This window comes from Paramormyrops kingsleyae, chromosome 3 (genome assembly GCF_048594095.1).
Source record: "Paramormyrops kingsleyae isolate MSU_618 chromosome 3, PKINGS_0.4, whole genome shotgun sequence".
NCBI lineage: Eukaryota > Metazoa > Chordata > Actinopteri > Osteoglossiformes > Mormyridae > Paramormyrops > Paramormyrops kingsleyae.
In genome coordinates this window covers 10,684,861-10,704,156 of record NC_132799.1, presented here as the reverse complement: position 1 = coordinate 10,704,156, position 19,296 = coordinate 10,684,861, and the positions used below count along the sequence as shown (strand labels likewise).

Genomic DNA, 19,296 nt, shown 5'->3' with positions numbered 1-19,296 from the left:
AAGAGGAAGGGAGGATCTCAAGAGTGCGGGGATGGTACTCTGTGTTTGACTTGGGGGAGGCTGTTTGTTGGTGTTCGGCCCTAATGTGTTTGGGCATGTTGCCGCTGGTGTTTTTAATGGGTTTTCTTTATGGTATTAAGCTCTCAGGTAGAAGAACTCACACTGAGCATACAGCCATATGTACCAAGAATAGACCTTGTAAGAAAAGGGGGGCTTTGTTTTCGGGGGTGGGGATTTTTGTGCCTGTGTTTTTTGTTAGGGAGGTAGTGGTAGGTTTGTGTCATTTCTTTCTATGTTTGTTTTGAAAATAGGTTAGTTAGTGACTAATTTTGTTTCAGTTAGCATTTGGGGTTCTGTTTCTCGTTTTGGCCACATCCTTTTTCCGATGTTTATGGGTCAAAATAAATTGAGACACTTTAAGCTGTGTGTTGAGGTCATCTTTTGGGTCTGTATGTCATGTACCTGGGTTTATGTGTGGCCTTTTGAGCCAAGGTCATAACACACACCAGGGCAGGGCAAGTGACAACATAGGACGAGACACCGGGTGGACAAGACAGGGCACTACCAGGGCCAGGAAATGAACACAGGCAGAGCTAGGGGTAGCAGGGACAACAGGCCAGGCAGACTGAGACAGGAACATGGTGGACAGGTGGAGGAACACCCAAGTCAGGGACACCAGGAAGGGCTGCAGGGGAAGGAAAAATGTTCCTTATTTTGTTTGTGGTCCTCTTGCTTTTGGGAATGGGGCTTGACAATGGACAATGGAGGATACCTGGAGTCCAGGAAACAGGGTGCCAACCCAGGTATGTGGGCCCTCCTGGGCCTCGGTGGGTCAATGGGACTGGGAGACTCTGAGGGAACTGCATGGTCAGGTGGCACTGGGGGACCTGCAGGACGGGAAAGAGGGTGTAGAGCAGTTGTGGGCAATCTTATCTGCAAAGGGCCGGTGTGTATGCAGGTTTTAGGGATAACCTGTAGGTCAGCTGCTCAAACCCAGCTATGACGACTCTTCAGCCAAACAGTCCTCTAGTTAGTAATTTAATTAGGGAGTTGCAGCAAAAACCTGCATAGATAGTGGCCGTTTCTGGATAAGGTTGCCCACCCCTGGTGTTGAGCAGGACAGGAGGGGATTGCCAGGACTGCAAGGCTATGGAAGCTGCAGGGTCAGGGCCAGAAGGGGTTGAGGGGCCTGCAGGACCAGGAACAGTGGGTGCTGCTGGGACCGCAGGACTGGAGGGTGCGGGGGACCTGCAAGACAGGGTGAAAGAGGTGCCACCTGGACGGCAGGGCAGGGAGGACCTGCAGGGCAGGGAACAGGGGACGCTGTCGGGCTGGAGCTAGAGAGTGCAGTGGGTTTTCTACTGAAGGCGGGTGCCATCAGGTCCCTGTGGACAGCGCCGGGTGGATCAGGGTCTATGAGGTTAGCCTGGACAGTGTGTCCTCCTCATCCCCTCCTGGACAGAGACCCTGCCTGCTCCTTTCCTGGGCCTGTTTACCGTGCTAACCATTCTGGGACTTGGGATGGCAAGAGGGTCCCTGAAACGGGGCTCTGGACCGGTCTAAGAGGGTTCCACTGAACACCCCCTGGCTGGGTCTCACTTGGGTCTCTCCTCTTCAGGCTGGAGGTGGTCCGGGGATCGGCAGGCAATGACCTGCATGGGACAGGACAGACACCAGGGCACCGACTGGAGATAAAGCAGATGCCAGCGTGACCATAGGCACTGGTGGGCCAGCAGGAACTTATGAAGCAGGTACTAGTGGGATAGGCACAAATGGGACATCTAGGGACAATGAAGAGGGCATCTGGGTGACCCGGGTAAGCGAAGCGGGCGCTGGTTAGGGACCAGGAGACAGATCCAGATCCTACAAGGTGCCTGGTGGTGAGTGGGGCTGAACTGGGATTCCTGTCGGCAACGTTGGGGAAGTTGTCTTCTAGGTCGGAAGCGCTTGTGAGCAGGGATTGAGTTCTAAGCGACAGAGACTCACTGGTGGAGGATGGTGTAGTCACAGGCTGAGCGGACCTCTCCAGGTTGGGTGTCTACACTGCAGGTGACACTCTCACCAGGATCTGAGCAGTGTGCAAGTGTTGCTCAATCAGCTCCACCTCTCTGGCATCGGCTCCCAAGTCTCCAACAGTCAGCCCTCCAGCTGAGCAAGTCCACACACCAGCATCAGATGGCCTGTTCCTTGGGTCCAGGTACCTGCTCCAGAGATAACACCAGCCAAGAGAAACCTCTGCAGTAGCCCGGTCAAGCCTGAGGAGCTCAGCTGCAATCAGGATGAGATCAGCGGTGATATCACCGGGAACAAACTCTAGGTCCAGAAGGAGGGACCCTGGCATGGAAGCAGCTGTTCTACACTGTCTTTACCGGAATGGGCGAAGAGTTTTGGGGAGTCCCCTGGCACTGGAGTGGAAACCAGGCTGGGGATTGGCTCCTCTTCTTCGAGGAGTACTGCTTGTGTCTCCTACCTCCACATCCTACAGCAGTAATTGGCAGTCCACCACGGGAAGCTAGTAGACAGGTCCACAGCTAGCTCAACCCTGCAGGAGCCTAGTTTGACCGGGGGAAGTGGTACCAGTAGGTCCTCCCTGCTGCCGTAGGATGACCACCATGGCATCCACACCAGTGGGGTGATCCACATACCTACGTCCTCCTCAGTGTCCTCATCCTCCTCGGGCTCCTTCAAGTCGCTGTTGCTGAGGAGGTCAATGAGAGGGTTTCAGCTTTGCATTTAGCCAGAAGAGCTCCTTAACTCACAGCATTTTTAGATGAGGTCACAGGTTGTGGAAGGGGCGCACATATGCCAAATTCCATTGCACAAAATCCAGAGGCCTCCTGTGATTTAATTTCCTCAGCTTTGTAGATCATCTGTGCAGCTGCTAGATGTGCTCTATGAAGGAGGCAAAATGGCTGAAGCTGTGAGAGAAGGGGAAGAGGGCAGTTATTGCTTCTCAGTATCTTAGCAGCTTTGATACAATGTGAAAGTAGATGACCAGCCTAACTTAACCAGAGTGAAAGTAAACATAAGTAATGCATTTATTATATTGATTCAATTCCTATGTAGATCTAGGTCATCATCCTATGACCTAATAATGAAACTAGAATGTTATGCTGTTAGCAGTTGTGTTTATTAATTGCAGTGACAGCAATTCTTGATTCAAGATCTATGTCAGATGCACAAACATACACTATATAGGTGTGTAGTGAAATGTTTTTTCCCCCATGCTGTCGCTTATGCTCAAAAACAATATGAAAAGATGTCAAACCAAAGATGCCTCAACTAGGTCCAGAAACCGTCCTACCTGCTTCAACCAAATTGATACTAGATATTTGCCCTGTTCCATTGCTTTCAGTAAATACAAGTCAAATCTTTTTCTTGAATTGTTCTCAAATCTTACCCGTCACAACCTTGTTTGAGTTTTCCTTTGTCCCTGAGTTAGCATTTTGTCTAGAAGTTCCCTGATCTCTCACCTCTCAACCTAGAGTATACGTTTTGCATTTGGGCCTTTGCTTGCTGTATAACACTGATTGTGAATTAGGGCTTTAGTCACCGCTTTACTTCATGATTATATGTAACACAGTCCTGGCCATCTTTTAGAGTCCTCTTGTTTCCTCTGGCCATAAACAGAAAAAAGACACCTAAGAATTGCAAAGTGGCTTAGATGGATCATTCATCCTAGAAGTTAAGTGATAATTTAACTGATAATTATTTTGAAAAAAATAATTAAATAACAAACCAATAAATATGTAATTAACATTCATTAACCTAATAAATATACTTAATTAGGATTATTCCTCCTTAAAATAGATATTACAATATTGCATAAATGTAACATTTCTTGAATATCTTAAAATAAATCATTCATCATGTTAGAAATACTGAAATGTGTGGCCTATGGAAAATGCCAAGTAAAGGTTTTTATTAAGTCTATTAATATTTATGCTTTGGTCAAATTACTGATTCCTATCAAAAATATTAATACAATTATATCTGTTACAGAAATAGCACAAAATAACCACATCAGGATGATGGCAACAAGATACAGGCATGTGAAAAATACAAATTGAAATTGAAATATCGACATATCAATATGAAATCTTCTTTCAAATTATATCTGTAGATAAAGATGATGTAATTGCAGCATCTATGAAAAAACAAGAAACAAATTCACTTATTTAAGAAAGGAAATCAACTAAGATGCTAATTTACACTGAGGACATCCTCACACTCATCACTATTTAAAATGCATAGAATTACATTCAGGTGGCACCATACAGTATCAGGTGAAAATGATTAGAACATCGTTACAGAGCTTTTTGGTGGAGCCTGTTTTATTTAAACCACAGACATTTAGTTTGGTTTGCTCTTGATATTTGAAGTGAGCGGTATCACCATGGTGAGATCCAAAGAGCTCTCTGAGGCCTTCAGAAAGAAGATTGTAGATGCATATATGAGTCTCGGAAGGGATATAAAAGGATCTCAAGAGAGTTTAGAATCAGCCATTCCAGAAAATAATTTTCAAGTGGGGAACATTTAAAACAACTGCCAACATGGCCAGGTCATGCTGTCCTAGTAAGTTCAACCCAAGAGTGGACTGCAAGATGCTGAAAGAAGTCTCCAAAAATCCTAACGGGTCATATAGGAAGCCACAGTTCATGTCAAGGTACATGCACCTACCATCAGAAAGAGACTGCAAAAGTTTGGTTTACATGGGAGCTGTGCAAGGAGGAAACCCTTGCTGTCAAAAAAAACATCAGGGCAAGAGGAGGTTTGCCAGAGGTCACTGAGACAAAGACTTTTGGAACAACGTGATTTGGACAGAAGAATCTAAAATTGAATTATTTGGGCACAGTAACAGAGGACATGTTTGGCATAAACCAAAGACCACTTTTGAGAAGAACTTCATACCAACTGTGAAGCATGGGGGTGGAAATGTCATGGTTTAGGGCTGCTTTGCTGCAGCAGATCCTGGACAGCTCACCATCATAGAATCCACTATGAATTTTTCATCATATCAGATGGTGCTTGAGGACAATGTGATAACATCTGTCCAGAAGCTGAAGCAGGGGTGGACCATGCAACATGACAATGACTCAGAACATTCTAGTAAATCTACCAAGAAAAGGCTTGAAGAAAGAAATGGAGAGTTCCATAGCTTAAGGAATTCTGCATTGGAGAGTGGGGGAAACTTTGTCAGTCAACATCAGAGATTGATAGGAATATTGGAAGTGTCTCATTGAGATTATTTCAGGCAAAAGGGGAAATACTACCTATTAGGGCATAGGGTGTCCTGACTTTTTCCTCAGCAGGAATTTGCATCTTAGCTAATTTCCTTTGTTAAATAAGTGAATTTGTTTCTTGTCATTGCATAGGTGATGCAATGTAGTATAGTGTGACTGTACTATAGTGTGTTTGTATGCAAGCTAAGCCATTGAAGAACCAAGGAAATGGGTAAATGCGAAAGTAAGAAATAAAATTTGTAATAAATCAACTGATCAAAATTGCATCTTTATCTGTGTTACTAGGGTGTTCTACAAAGCTCAGCTCTGTGACAATTGAGTCGTGAGTTTAGGTCACAGTTCCTATACAGATCTTGGTCATCATCCTATGACCTTACAATGAAACCGGTATGTCACAGTTAGACAGCTGCGGTTTACAGTGTTAACAGTAATCATTGATTCAAGTGTTATTTGTCACATATACAAAAACAATATATTTGTGTAGTGAAATGTTTTTTTCTACATGTTCCCTGGATTAAAATAACTCATTTTATAATGTAATAATCGTTATATAATGTGCAAGGTCCGTTGAAATTGCTTCATAAATTTGTTTAGTACCCCTATTACTATTTATAGTTTGGGCAAATAACTAAAAGAAAATATTGAAAATATAACAGTGTAATCACTATTTTTATACATTTTTTTTCTGTATTCAACAATGATGATGCATATTACACAGTAAATGTCCATCAACACTGTTTTATCTTTTTATCATCATTTTGGAAAAATGTAAGACATGAACATAGTTACCTTGAAATATAATTCTGACAGTTGAATACATTTATGAATGTAAAATTTCATTTACATAAATTCTAGGTTACGGTCACATCCAGCCTAGTACCTATCCCAGGAAGTGACTACAGAATATGTAAATGCAAATATAAATGTAAATGCATATGTTCTAAAAATTTCAATTTGATAACATTTGCAACATATTAAGGTACAATATATTGCACAATACTGTATGCAATACAGATGCTCCTCTACTTACGAACTTTCAACTTACGAACTTTCAGATTTACGAATGAAGAGGACTGTAAGCCCAAATTGTATTCATTTGGCTCCTGTTTCCTGTCCGCAACATCAATTTTTTTTTCTGCGGGCCAATTCCGCTTAGTACAACTTCTGGCCGCTACTCCCATCACGCAGGAGCGTAGCGTGCAGACTCCCAGCATCCTAGTTCTTTGTACTTGCGTATACCCTTAAAATGATGTTGAATAACGACTTACAAACATTTCAAGTTATGAACGGCCGTTCAGAATGTATCTCATTCGTAAGTAGAGGAGTGTCGATATATTAAGATGTCAAATACAATATTATTACACCACAATCCTTCCTATACAGGGTCTTTTTCTGAGATTTCTACCTATTCTGACATAATAGCATACAGGCGGTAAAAATTGAGGATAACAACAAGGAAATTTTTAATAGTAAAGAACACCAACATTTGGTGGAACACTTTGTATTTGATCATAACCAGCAGTCTAACCACAAGGAAGGGACCATCTTGGGTTAACACACTTTCAGTTATGCCCCAGATGTCACTGAAGCGTCTTCTAAGGCAGGACATGCTTTGATCTTCAGTAGCGTCTGCTGAACCAGGGATCACCACTAAACATAGACATTACAAGCACACACACACACAGACAAACATAAACACACAATGAATACTTTCAGTGAAAGTAGTGCCTATTGTTTCTTAACAATGTTGCCTTGGCAAAAAGGAAATTAAATTAAGTTGCTTGTTCAGTTCTCCAAATTTAACATTTACACATATTTTACTGCTGAAAAATGTGAAGACTAGAAGACTGTTTTCATATGGGCATTTGATTCTGTGGATTCTAATGATTTTTGTTATAATTTATTAGAGAAGGCATTGAGATTTGGAGGCAATGGTATCCCATAATAAAATCTGAAATTATATCTGTGTTTTTTAAGATACATTTATAAAATATTTAATTAAAGAAAATTTCAATATGCTTGAGACTTACCTGTCACATGGAAAGGAAATTGTAACATACTCCAAGTCCACACACCAAGTATTATGTACACAAACTCAGGCCTACTTTCCCTGTCAAAAACAAAATTAAGAAAGTGTTGATTGGCCAGAGGTAAGGTTGCTGTAGAAAACTATATGAGTTATTTCATTATGTTTGTCATTATTTCAAGCACAACAGAGTTCATTCTCTTTTGGCGATTCCTATTTTCTTAGAATTTTTAAATATTTATCAGTAAACTTGGTTTACCATACAATAAAGGCTACTTATACAATAGGGGCTCATATAAGATACATATTTGTCCATTTAGCAATTTATACAAGCATATCCATCTCCTTATTAATTAAACTGAGATCCTTCCTAAGAGATACAAGAGGTCCCTTCATGGGAAACTGCAACTTCTCTGTCATAAATATAGTAATATAAAAGCAAATTAGTAACATTGTTTTAATACTCATATCAGTCTAACGTAGAATTACTTAAAAAGCTCAGTATGAGAATTGAGAACATGTGAATAACAGGCTGATCATCATACTTTGATTTAGGAGGTTCTTTTATATCTTTCATAAACTTGCAAATAATTTTGTCTTGAGATTGACAGTTACTTAGGATGTTACTCACTTCACATCTGACAGTATCTCACTTGTAAACTCCAGTATGTCTGCAGCTACACCAACGAAAATGAGCAGGAGCTGTGAAAGCCCGTCTCTGGTGACACTGCCTCCTTTAGGCAGCAGCCACTTTCCCACAATCAGGAGGATGAGCAGGATTTGGTGAAGAGCAAGAATCCAGTCATTGACACACACTTTAGACAGAAGTCCATCCAGTTCCTGCAACCAGCATGAGAAAGAGAACAAAGGTTTCAATATTAATTGATCTTTACGGCTTTATTTTCATCTAAATATACCTATGTTGAATTCTTAGTGAAATTAAAATTAGCTGACAATTACTAAAAGAAAATGTAGTAACAACGCAGTATTTCCCAAACTTCCTCTCAATTTCTACACTAATCACACTAGACATCCTCAAGATTCTATTTTTGTTACCGGGTTTCACATGAGTATTGAAGCAAATAGGTTTCGATTTTGGTCTAGCTGTCATCTACATAAACACTTCCTCTTACCAGACCCGTTGAGAGGTATCATATGCGTTGTTTGTATTGTATGCATTGTCTCCAGTCTCTTCAGCCTGTTTCAGCTTCCTGACCATGACTTTGGTCTGCCCTAGTATTTTAGGATTTCCTGGATTTGACCCTTTCTTGACAGACATTATGGATTTCAAACTGTGTTTTGGTTTTCTGATTAAGTGCCTGTTAACTTTAATGGCTTTATAATTCAGTTCAGTGAAGAATAATAATAATAATAATAATAATAATAATAATAATAATTAATGACAACTCCAGGGTTGGGGGTTTGAGTCCCACCTATACTCTCTGGACTCAAAAGACGTGCAGTTAGGCTAACTGGTGTCTCTAAATTGCCCATTGATTGGATGGATGGATGGATGGATGAATGAAAAGAAATAAAGCACAACTGGGCAACATATACCCAGCAAACTGCAAGACGTCCTTAGGTTGTCCTTAGGACGTCCTCTTTTGGTCCGGAAGTCGTCTTCAAAGGACGACTTCTGGACATTCTGATGGAACATTAATAAAAAGAAGTGCTTCAGATAAAATAATTTATTTAAAATGCTATTCCTGGAAGTTGTCACAACAACTTGCTTTTGAAGGATCTCTTTATTGTTCATAATAACACGGATGTCCTAAGGATGTCCTTAGGACGTCCCCAAATGTCCTCTGGATGTCCCTTGTTTGCTGGGTACAACTTAGTTTCTTACCGTAAGTGTCTGATTGCGCATAGTCATATTTAAAATGCTCATTACGTTTTCCAGTGAATCCAGTCTCTTACACTAGAAGAATTAGAAAAAAAAAACATCACTTACAGAAAACTTAAAGGGATAAGTCAAAGTTAATTAAATTAACAAAGTAATAAAAGGGTTTTTTTTTTTTTAGATATTTTGTATTGAAAAAAAAACAAGATTTTTTTTTAACTACCTACGGTTACATTTTACGTACAGTACCAAAACGGTAGGCCTTAATTTTATTTTATGAGAAACACCAACCTGTGGATAATTTAATTTATTTTCTTGATGGTACAGTTCCAAAATCCATATGGAGGGTATGATGCTGATGAGGAACAGCAAGATGGCTGGCGAGAACCTATTTTAAATATACAACAACGATGTTAATGATGACGGATTTGTGGAAGTCGGGCTACAATTTAATATAACGTGCAATTACGTGATTTCTCGTGAAACTATAATTAATCTCACATGAATACGCAAGTCGAGTTTAAAACAAAATTTTCCCAAATCTTACTAAAATGAAGCAGTTAGTTATTGTTGAATGCGACGATTTGGGGGGGGGGGGAATGACGAGAAGCTTAAATCTCAAACAGGCTATAATCTCAATTTACCACTTGTAGTCTTCGCCTTTTCGCATTTTCAGAGTTAAGAACATTTCGAAAATGAGAGGAAGGAAGAGAAGGGTCAGTAACCAATAATAAGGATCTTTTTTAACCCATGTAACTCCAAATACCCCCAAAAATGCTACAAGGATGAACAAAAATCGGGTAATAATCGCGCATATAAACTTTACTAAAGCCATTGTAAACTCAAACTTTGAAACCTTTTTCGTGCAGGGAGCCAGCACTGTTACAGCTGTTAAAGTACAACTCCGGATGCAGAGGAACTCAGCAAATTATGCATATCGGCCAGCCTGCAAACACAAGCTCCTCCTTTGACTTAGGTACTTTGTACGCAAGTTGATCGCATTCCCTAAGACAGACAACGTAATGATGTGTGAAAATCTCTGAGTACTTTAGAACTTACTACACAGACTTATCTTACGCTTTATATAGTCTTATTATTGGGATAAAAACCAAAACTATACTAAATCCCAGCTGGAAGGTTGCAATTTTCATCGGATTTTTCTGTCATACTCAGTTAGGTTCTATACTCGAATATAACATTACAAAAATGGGTCAAACATGCTTCACCTCTTTTCTCATTAACTTACTTATATTGTCTTAATCTGTAGTCTTTACCTTAGTCTGTATATTGCAACATTATTTACTCAAAAAATTAATGTAATAACATGGCGATTTGTTTTAAACAATTATGACAAAATAAAACGTATTCACACTGGCAAAGTACGGTTGTGCTTTTTTGTCTACGGTGAATTCGTCTTCATCCATTCTAACCACTATTGCTGGTCAGCATCACAGTGGACCTAAAGCCCACCCCAGGCAGAACATGGTAAGACAGGAGTACACCCCGGATTGGCTGGGCTACACATGCACGCAACATACTAGGCAAGGATGTGAATTACCCCGACTGAATACATGGTGCATAGCTCAGAAGGTTAATGTAAGTGTCTCTGCCCGTAACCGGAAGGCCATGGAACGATCCAATCCCATTGCTGGGGAAGTAATCATATGCCTATCAGACCATTGAGCAAGACCCTTAACTGCAACTCTTTCCGGGACAATGGGTGCTGACTGACTCCCCAATCTTTCCTCGCTTGTACGTTATGGATGTTCACATAATCACATCCTAAATGTAGAGTACCAGCTAAAAGTCTGGATACACCTACTGAAAATCGTTTGTTTTTTAACGAGATAATGACCCTAAGCGCACCTCAAGGTGATGTAGAAGTATAATCTTGTGAGCAAGGTAAGAGATGGAGTACTGCGACAGATTATCTGGCCTTTGCAGTCCATCCATCCATTTTCGGAAACTACTTCTCCTATTCAGGGTTGCGGGGGGGGGTCTAGAGCCTATTGCTTCTACAGTCCCCCAAACCTAAACCCCATGCAGCTGCTGTGGCATGAGTTGGATTGAAGAGTAAGACCCAGGAAGCCAGCTTGTCTCTATCGTGTGGAATACTGATGACACTGTCTGTGCTGAAGGGCTGCGGGTTTAGTCCGCTTATTCCGCTCAGCATGCAACCTGCGAGTCCCGCCCAGTTCCTGCTGTCATTGGACGACTTACGGAGATACGGGACAAATGGGGAATCGGACTGAGGCAAGCGTAAGCTGGACATTACCCCCCGCCATGTTTTTCTTTCTTCGTCTAGAGCGTGGGTTTAGTTAGATCGGAGAAGGAAGGGAGATATACCGTGCTGGGTATATTTTGTTGTGTGCGTTCAGATACCCGTAAGTTCATATATGTGCACTATACGAGAGTGTTTTATGTCGGGATACCATATACCATTAATGGTAAATGAGCCCTTTGATGCGGCGAACGTTCTATTTTGATGATTTGTTACTTAGATTTAGGTTGCGTTTACCTTGAATGTCATGCGATGCCTATGTTTATTATAGACGGTCTATATTTACCTACTTATTTATCCCAGCAAGTTTTATTTATATTACGTTGTGTATTACCATTTATAGATGCTTGTTAATTCAGCTTGCGGGATGGCGGCTTAAGTTACCGTAAGATAACGGTGAAGGTAGAACTGTTATTTGATACTGGAATCTGTATATATATAACATTTTTATATTCCTATTCTATTTTTCTTATTTTTACTTTCAGAACCACACACACACATACACGCAGAAATATACAAGTTCCGAGCATTGTTAAGCTCTTGATTAAAGACTCCGGAGAACATATTTTTTCTGCGTTCTCATTGGATGCATCGCAGCGGTCACACCTCTACCACCAGACAGTGATAAAGGGCTAATCCTGTATAACAATTTTTGGTCCTTCGAGCCGGATTGAGGTGGCTACTGTGGAAGTTTAGAAAATGTTCTCCGATCAGCCTCGTGGGGAAGCCCAGCCTACTAGTGCCCGGCCCAGGCGGTACATACGCCCGCCAGCTAGATACGATGATTACGATGTCGCTCTCCCAGCCTATGACAGACCTCGCTCCCCAATGCGCTCGATGCGCCATGCTGCTAGAATGCCAGAAGTTTACCAGGATACGGAGAGGGCAGCCGAGATGACCCCACTCGAGTATCAGCAGCAGTATGAGCCGTGCAGTCCCGTACCTCGGTTTTGCCCGCCGCCAGTCAGCCAATCAGTTTATGGAGGACCGCTGCATGATAGCACTCCTCCTCCGCAGCACAAACCAGGAACAGAGGCCTCCCCTGAGACCTTAGAAGCAATTGAGCAACTCCGGCAGGATAACCATAGACTTCAACTAACTATGATGCAGATGCAGAGACAGCTCAGTGTCCATACCCCACCGCCCACCCTCATCAGTCAACAGCCAGTACCCTCTGTGTTACACGCCCCTTATTCTCAGCCATCACACCAGGAACGAGAGAGCCATCGAACGGTGGTACACGAGCCGACTAAAGGGCAAGGCAGGTGGGCAGAGGAGGATGCCGAGTGGCCGCTGCCGCCTCCTCCAGTGGTACCTGATGCGCTTCAGCCATCACCGACCACTGAAGTACCACAAGGTTTGGTGGAGGAGCTGACTGCCTGCCTCAGACGATTGGGGAGGGCACCGCAGCCAATGCCATACGAGAGGCAGTATCTAACCCCAGTCTATTGTGAACCAGAGGGTGGCTCCGAATTAGAGTCACAATACAGTTATGAGGCAGTATCCCCTAAACATGTGCCTATTGCCCCAGAGCACCACCGAGAAAAGGTTTATCGGGGCCCTAAGCCCACAATCCCATATTTCACGAAGGGGGACCCAAGAGAATTTGCAAGACTGAAAATAGCCCTTGATAACATCCTGCCTGAAGATGCAACGGAGAGGTTTAAATACCAAATTCTAGTAGATCACATCAAGTTTGAGGAAGCACTTCTCATTGCCGACTCATACATGAACTCCAAGCAACCCTATTTAAACACCATGGCCTCTCTCACAGAGCATTATGGGCAACCTCATCAACTGGCCTTGAGGCGAATTGCTGAACTGATGGACGCTCCCAATATCCGCAGTAGTGATGCTAGTGGATTTAAAGGGTTTGCTCTGAAAGTGAGGGCATTGGTAGCCATGCTTGACCAGCTGGGAGAAAGTGGGCACATCGAGCTCCAGTGCGGCTCCCACGTCACTCGGCTGTTGTCCAAGCTTCCACAGGACATGCGGGCTGAATTTAAGAGATATCTATATCCACAACATGTCCGTATTCCCACCCTCCTGAACTTTGCAGATTGGCTAGAGTACGAAATAAGGATACAAGAGAGTGGATATGATTTTGCCCAGGCTGATGGAAGGGGTGATGGAGACATCAAAAGGGATAAGCACAGGCCATTTAAACCTAAACGGACTGCAACTATACTTCATGGAGCACCACAGGCGGTGAGCACCTCTGCCGCTGATTCCCCTTCGGCTAGCAGCAGTAAGCAACAAGACAAAGGCATAGCATATTGTCCCTACTGTGTTAACTCGCTACATTATCTGAACCAGTGTGGGAACTTCAGTCAACTCACCGTAGATCAGAAGACCACCTGGGTGAAGAATAACAGGAGATGTTGGCGTTGTGGTCGCTCCCATCAAGCCGCACAGTGTCGTTTGAAGATGATCTGTAAGCAATGTAATGGGAAACACCTCGAGGCGCTCCATGAGCTCAACACAAGGCCAGATCAAAGGAACACCACCTGTCTTGTCAGCTCTGCTAGCGATATCCTCTATCTAGATAGGCGAGCAGGTTGTAGCCAAGTGCTGTTGAAGGTCAGTAAAGTGATACTGCGCAATGGCGAACACAGTTTGGAGACTTATGCTATCCTTGACGATGGTTCGGAGCGCACAATTCTACTTCCTGCTGCTGCCCATTCCCTTAAGCTTCAAGGTAAGCCTGAGGATCTCGCTCTGAGAACAGTACGTCAGGACATTAGAGTTATTCATGGTACATCAGTCACATTTACTATATCCCCTGCTGGTCAACCCCAGAAGACCTTCAGAATCCAGGGCGCATTTACTGCTGAGCAATTGGGCCTAGCGGAACACACTTATGCCGTTAAATCGCTGCAAAGGAAATACAGGCACTTACGGGGGTTGCCACTTCAAGCATTCAAAAATGCCCACCCTCTGGTGTTGATTGGGTCCGACTACCCCCACTTGATTACACCAGTGGAGCCTGTGCAGTTAGGACCACCCGGGGGACCAGCCGCAGTAAAGACTAGGCTGGGTTGGACCCTCCAGGGACCTACCAAGCTCATTCAGCAGCAGCTCCAGCCCACGCAGTGCTTACATGTATCCACCTCAACACCATCTGTGGATTTAATGCAACATGTTGAAAGACTCTGGCAACTGGATGTGTTGCCTTACAGGAGTGAGAAGCTTGTTACCCGATCCAAACAAGACCAAGAAGCGATGAGGTTGCTGGAGGAAAAAACAGCACGGGTAGAAGTGGAAGGAGTCCTGCGTTATGTCACCCCATTGTTACGGGTCAGGAACATGCCCGAACTCAAGGCACCGAAGGAAGCTGTGCTAGCACATCTCCGTAGCACAGAAAGACGCTTGCTTAAAGAGCCAAAGAAAGCAGCCGCCTATTGTGACGAAATGCACAAGTTGGAGCAAGCGGGATATGTCGTTAAAGTCTCGGAGGACGAGCTGGACCAAACCGGTGAGTCCTGGTACATACCCCACCATATTGTGAGTCACAATGAGAAAAATCGGATAGTCTTTAATTGTTCCTTCACCTACCAGGGCAATAACCTTAATGACCTGCTTCTGCCTGGCCCGACCTTAACCTCAAGTCTGTTAGGTGTCCTGCTGAGATTCCGGGAACATTCTGTAGCCTTCAGCAGTGATATCAAAGGCATGTTCCATCAAGTGAGGCTACTCCCCGAGGACAAGCCTCTTCTGCGTTTTCTATGGAGGAACCTACAGAAAGAAGACCCACCCAGTATATACGAGTGGCAGGTTCTCCCTTTTGGGACCACCTGTAGCCCCTGCTGTGCTACATTTGCTCTCCAGAAGCACGTGTTTGACCACACTCAGCCAGGGGAAAATCTCCGGATGGCAGTGGAACGCTGCTTCTATGTGGACAACTGCCTGAGGAGCCTGCCTTCCAAAGATATAGCCAAACACTTAGTCGATCAGTTGCAAACGGTGCTAGCTGCAGGAGGGTTTGATCTTCGTCAGTGGGCTAGTAACACGCCGGAAGTCATTAGTCACTTGCCAGAGGAATCAAGGTCAGACAGCAGTGTGCTGTGGCTTAATGGGGCAGGGGTGGATCCCCAAGAGCAAACCCTGGGTCTTCGCTGGTCATGTCATTCTGACACCCTGGGATACAAATGCCGCCTGGTGGAATATCCCACCCCGACTATGAGAAATATATACAGAGTGCTGGCCAGTCTGTATGACCCTTTAGGCTTCCTTACCCCCTTTACCACTAGGGCCAAGACTTTGGTGCAGAACCTGTGGAGTAAACAGAGAGAATGGGACGACCCATCCCTGCCAGAGGATGCTCTTCAGGCATGGTCGGCATGGATAGAAGAGCTACAGCATCTCCCACAGGTAACCTTGCCTCGTTGTTATGTAAGCCCTGCAATCGACTGTTCCAGTAGTCACCAAACCATACATATCTTCTGTGATGCTTCGGAGCGGGCATATGGCTCCGTTGCTTATTTACGGACTGAAGGTACCCAGGGACAGGTGGAAGTGGCATTCCTGACTGCTCGATCTAGGGTGGCCCCCAAGCGTCAGCTATCAATACCCCGATTAGAGCTGTGCGCTGCATTGACGGGCAGCCAGTTAGCAGCACTTCTATTGAAGGAACTTACCATAACCATACAGGATGTGATTCTCTGGACTGATTCTACGACAGTGCTCACCTGGCTCCAGTCGGATTCGTGCCAGTTTAAGGTGTTTGTCGGCACCAGAGTGTCAGAAATCCAGGAGCTGACCGATGCTAGAGCCTGGCGTTATGTTGACTCGGCCAGTAACCCAGCAGACGACATAACCCGGGGGAAGACCTTGAGGGACCTGGCAGGAGGAAACCGTTGGCGTGACGGACCCGCCTTTCTAACGCATTCTCCAGGACTTTGGCCCACCAAACCAGATGCTGGAGGTCAGGGAGATTCCTCCGAACTACGGAAACCCATTTTTTGTGGTTTAACGGAGGTGGCTACTAACCCCCCATTGCCAGACTATGAACAGTTTTCCTCCTTCAGAGGGCTGGTTGAGGAAGTCGCCTTATCCCGCCATGGGGCGGTAGGTGAGCAGCCTAGTCCTTCTGCTGAAGACTATCAAGCAGCAGAGAGAGACATTCTTAGGCAAGCTCAATTAGACAGCTTCAAGGATGACTACAACTACCTGGCAGCAGGGAAACTGGTATCCTCTACTAGTCGGCTGGTCACGCTAGCACCGGAATATGACCTATCAGTGCGATTAATCCGTGTAGGAGGTAGGCTCCGCCGCAGTGATGAGCTTGAACGAGATGCCATTCACCCAATAGTACTAGATCCAGCCCACAAAGTCACTAAGTTGATAATCCAGGACACTGACAAAAGCCTTAAGCATCCAGGCGCAGAACGTCTTTTTGCGGAGCTTCGGCGAAAATACTGGATCTTACATGGACGAGAGGCCGTTAAGCGGCATCAGCATTCTTGTCCCGACTGTCAGAGATGGCGAGCAAGCCCATCTGTGCCCAAGATGGCAGACCTACCCCCTGCCCGGCTGCGGCTGTTGAAGCCCCCGTTTTTTTCAACAGGCGTGGACTGCTTTGGGCCCTTCAGGGTACGGATCGGGAGGCGCAATGAGAAACGATGGGGGGTGTTGTTCAAATGCCTGACCACAAAGGCTGTCCATGTAGATATCCTATCTAACTTGGACACCGACTCATTCTTAATGGGCCTCCGCCGATTTATTGCCCGAAGAGGAAAACCAGCAGAGCTCTTATCGGATCAGGGTACAAACTTTAAAGGAGGTGAGAAAGAGCTCCAAGAGGCATTTCAGTCATTGCACCCACTACTACAACAGCAATTAGCTAAGCATCAAATCAGTTTCCGATTCAATCCCCCCGGTGCACCTCACTTTGGAGGGGTCTGGGAACGAGAGATCAGGTCGGTCAAGGCCGCATTATATGCCACTGTACAAGCCCAAACAGTTACAGAAGAGGTCCTAAGAACGGTTCTAGTGGAAGTGGAAGGGATTCTAAATTCCAAGCCACTGGGATACGTATCAACCGATATTGCTGATCCTGACCCAGTTACCCCAAACCTTCTGCTGATGGGGCGGCTTGACCCGTCCTTGCCTCAGGCAGTGTACACCGAAACCGAGCTCATAAGCCGCCGTCGCTGGAGGCACTCACAGGTTCTTGCAGATCAATTTTGGGCACATTTTATTAAATATTATCTCCCTGCTCTTCAGATTCGTTCTAAGTGGCAAAGGGATGCCCCCCAACTGCAGTTGGGTGCAGTAGTTTTGATAGTGGACCCGCACCTGCCAAGAGCACTCTGGCCAGTCGGCCGTGTTACCAAGATCATCCCAGGAGTAGACGGACGAGTTCGAGCAGCAGATGTTCAAGTGAAGGATAAAACTTACACCAGGCCCGTTGCTCGACTTATCCATCTCCCCGCTATTCCAGACACATCTTCAGACCAGGGCAGCCCCTTCTGAATTAGACAAATTTGACAATGCAAATTTGGGGGCGGCTGTGCTGAAGGGCTGCGGGTTTAGTCCGCTTATTCCGCTCAGCATGCAACCTGCGAGTCCCGCCCAGTTCCTGCTGTCATTGGACGACTTACGGAGATACGGGACAAATGGGGAATCGGACTGAGGCAAGCGTAAGCTGGACATTACCCCCCGCCATGTTTTTCTTTCTTCGTCTAGAGCGTGGGTTTAGTTAGATCGGAGAAGGAAGGGAGATATACCGTGCTGGGTATATTTTGTTGTGTGCGTTCAGATACCCGTAAGTTCATATATGTGCACTATACGAGAGTGTTTTATGTCGGGATACCATATACCATTAATGGTAAATGAGCCCTTTGATGCGGCGAACGTTCTATTTTGATGATTTGTTACTTAGATTTAGGTTGCGTTTACCTTGAATGTCATGCGATGCCTATGTTTATTATAGACGGTCTATATTTACCTACTTATTTATCCCAGCAAGTTTTATTTATATTACGTTGTGTATTACCATTTATAGATGCTTGTTAATTCAGCTTGCGGGATGGCGGCTTAAGTTACCGTAAGATAACGGTGAAGGTAGAACTGTTATTTGATACTGGAATCTGTATATATATAACATTTTTATATTCCTATTCTATTTTTCTTATTTTTACTTTCAGAACCACACACACACATACACGCAGAAATATACAAGTTCCGAGCATTGTTAAGCTCTTGATTAAAGACTCCGGAGAACATATTTTTTCTGCGTTCTCATTGGATGCATCGCAGCGGTCACACCTCTACCACCAGACAGTGATAAAGGGCTAATCCTGTATAACACTGTCTATTATATATTTATTGTTTATATATCCTCTGGGGGGGGGGATTTAGTATAAATAGGAGATAGGGAGTCTTTGTGAGAGGAAACCAAACCAAGAGTGGCAAACCTTTCCTGTAATTGTCTTACATATAATCCCAAAGAAATGGAGTAAAGCAGATTGAGCATGATGTAGTGTAGATAGTGAGATTTATTTAATCATGAATTTATTTATCAGATGCTTTTATCCAAAGCAACACATATCCGAGAAAGCTGGGACAGACAGTCCTTGGACCAATTAGGGTCCCTCTCTTACACGATTGAAAATTTTGTGCAATTCTGTAACTTCCCAAAGGGTGGCGACATACTACAAGAATTGGTTTTGTTTTAAAGCAGCCTTATTTTTGGTAATGTTTCAATGTACTAGGTCATGTTGATCACTTACAGCTGTTTCTGTTCCATGTATATTTTCAAAGCTTTTTTGGCATTTCTGCACAAATTCCCATTGTTTTTGTAGTTATTGTTTTCTTCCAGTTACTTGGATAGACTAGTAGGAGGAAAGAGGGAGGAACCGCTCATGGATTTTTTTTTTGTTTTGTTTTAATTTATTTAATTATT

At 44.0% G+C, this 19,296-nt stretch overlaps 3 protein-coding genes across 4 annotated transcripts in view; 2 read left to right on the top strand and 1 right to left on the bottom strand.

The window, feature by feature from the left end:
- Positions 1-5,972: 5,972 nt before the first annotated feature.
- On the bottom strand, positions 5,973-10,183 carry tmem26a (transmembrane protein 26a). The gene is made up of 6 exons (XM_023840188.2): positions 9,754-10,183; positions 9,401-9,497; positions 9,116-9,187; positions 7,901-8,109; positions 7,274-7,353; positions 5,973-6,893 (listed from the first exon to the last, which is right to left on the bottom strand). Exons 1-6 carry the CDS (start codon positions 9,942-9,944, stop codon positions 6,649-6,651), a joined length of 894 nt encoding a protein of 297 aa, XP_023695956.2. The 5' UTR covers positions 9,945-10,183; the 3' UTR covers positions 5,973-6,648.
- A 647-nt stretch (positions 10,184-10,830) lies between these two features.
- LOC111859464 (AT-rich interactive domain-containing protein 5B-like) overlaps positions 10,831-19,296 on the top strand; it is a 34,263-nt gene continuing 25,797 nt past the window's right edge. The window contains exon 1 of the mRNA XM_023842150.2: positions 10,831-11,011. The gene's annotated coding sequence lies outside the window, so the exon portion shown is untranslated. The remainder of the gene's footprint in view (positions 11,012-19,296) is intronic.
- Positions 11,273-18,696, top strand: LOC140588177 (uncharacterized). 2 transcript variants are annotated; one of them, XR_011989470.1, is made up of 2 exons: positions 11,273-18,156; positions 18,539-18,696. XR_011989470.1 is itself a non-coding variant. In XM_072709595.1 (2 exons), exon 2 carries the CDS (start codon positions 12,090-12,092, stop codon positions 17,862-17,864), a length of 5,775 nt encoding a protein of 1,924 aa, XP_072565696.1. In that variant the 5' UTR covers positions 11,273-11,493; positions 11,876-12,089; the 3' UTR covers positions 17,865-18,696. The 2 variants fall into 2 exon arrangements, 1 of the variants encoding a protein (XP_072565696.1); XM_072709595.1 differs by having other exon boundaries at positions 11,273-11,493; positions 11,876-18,696.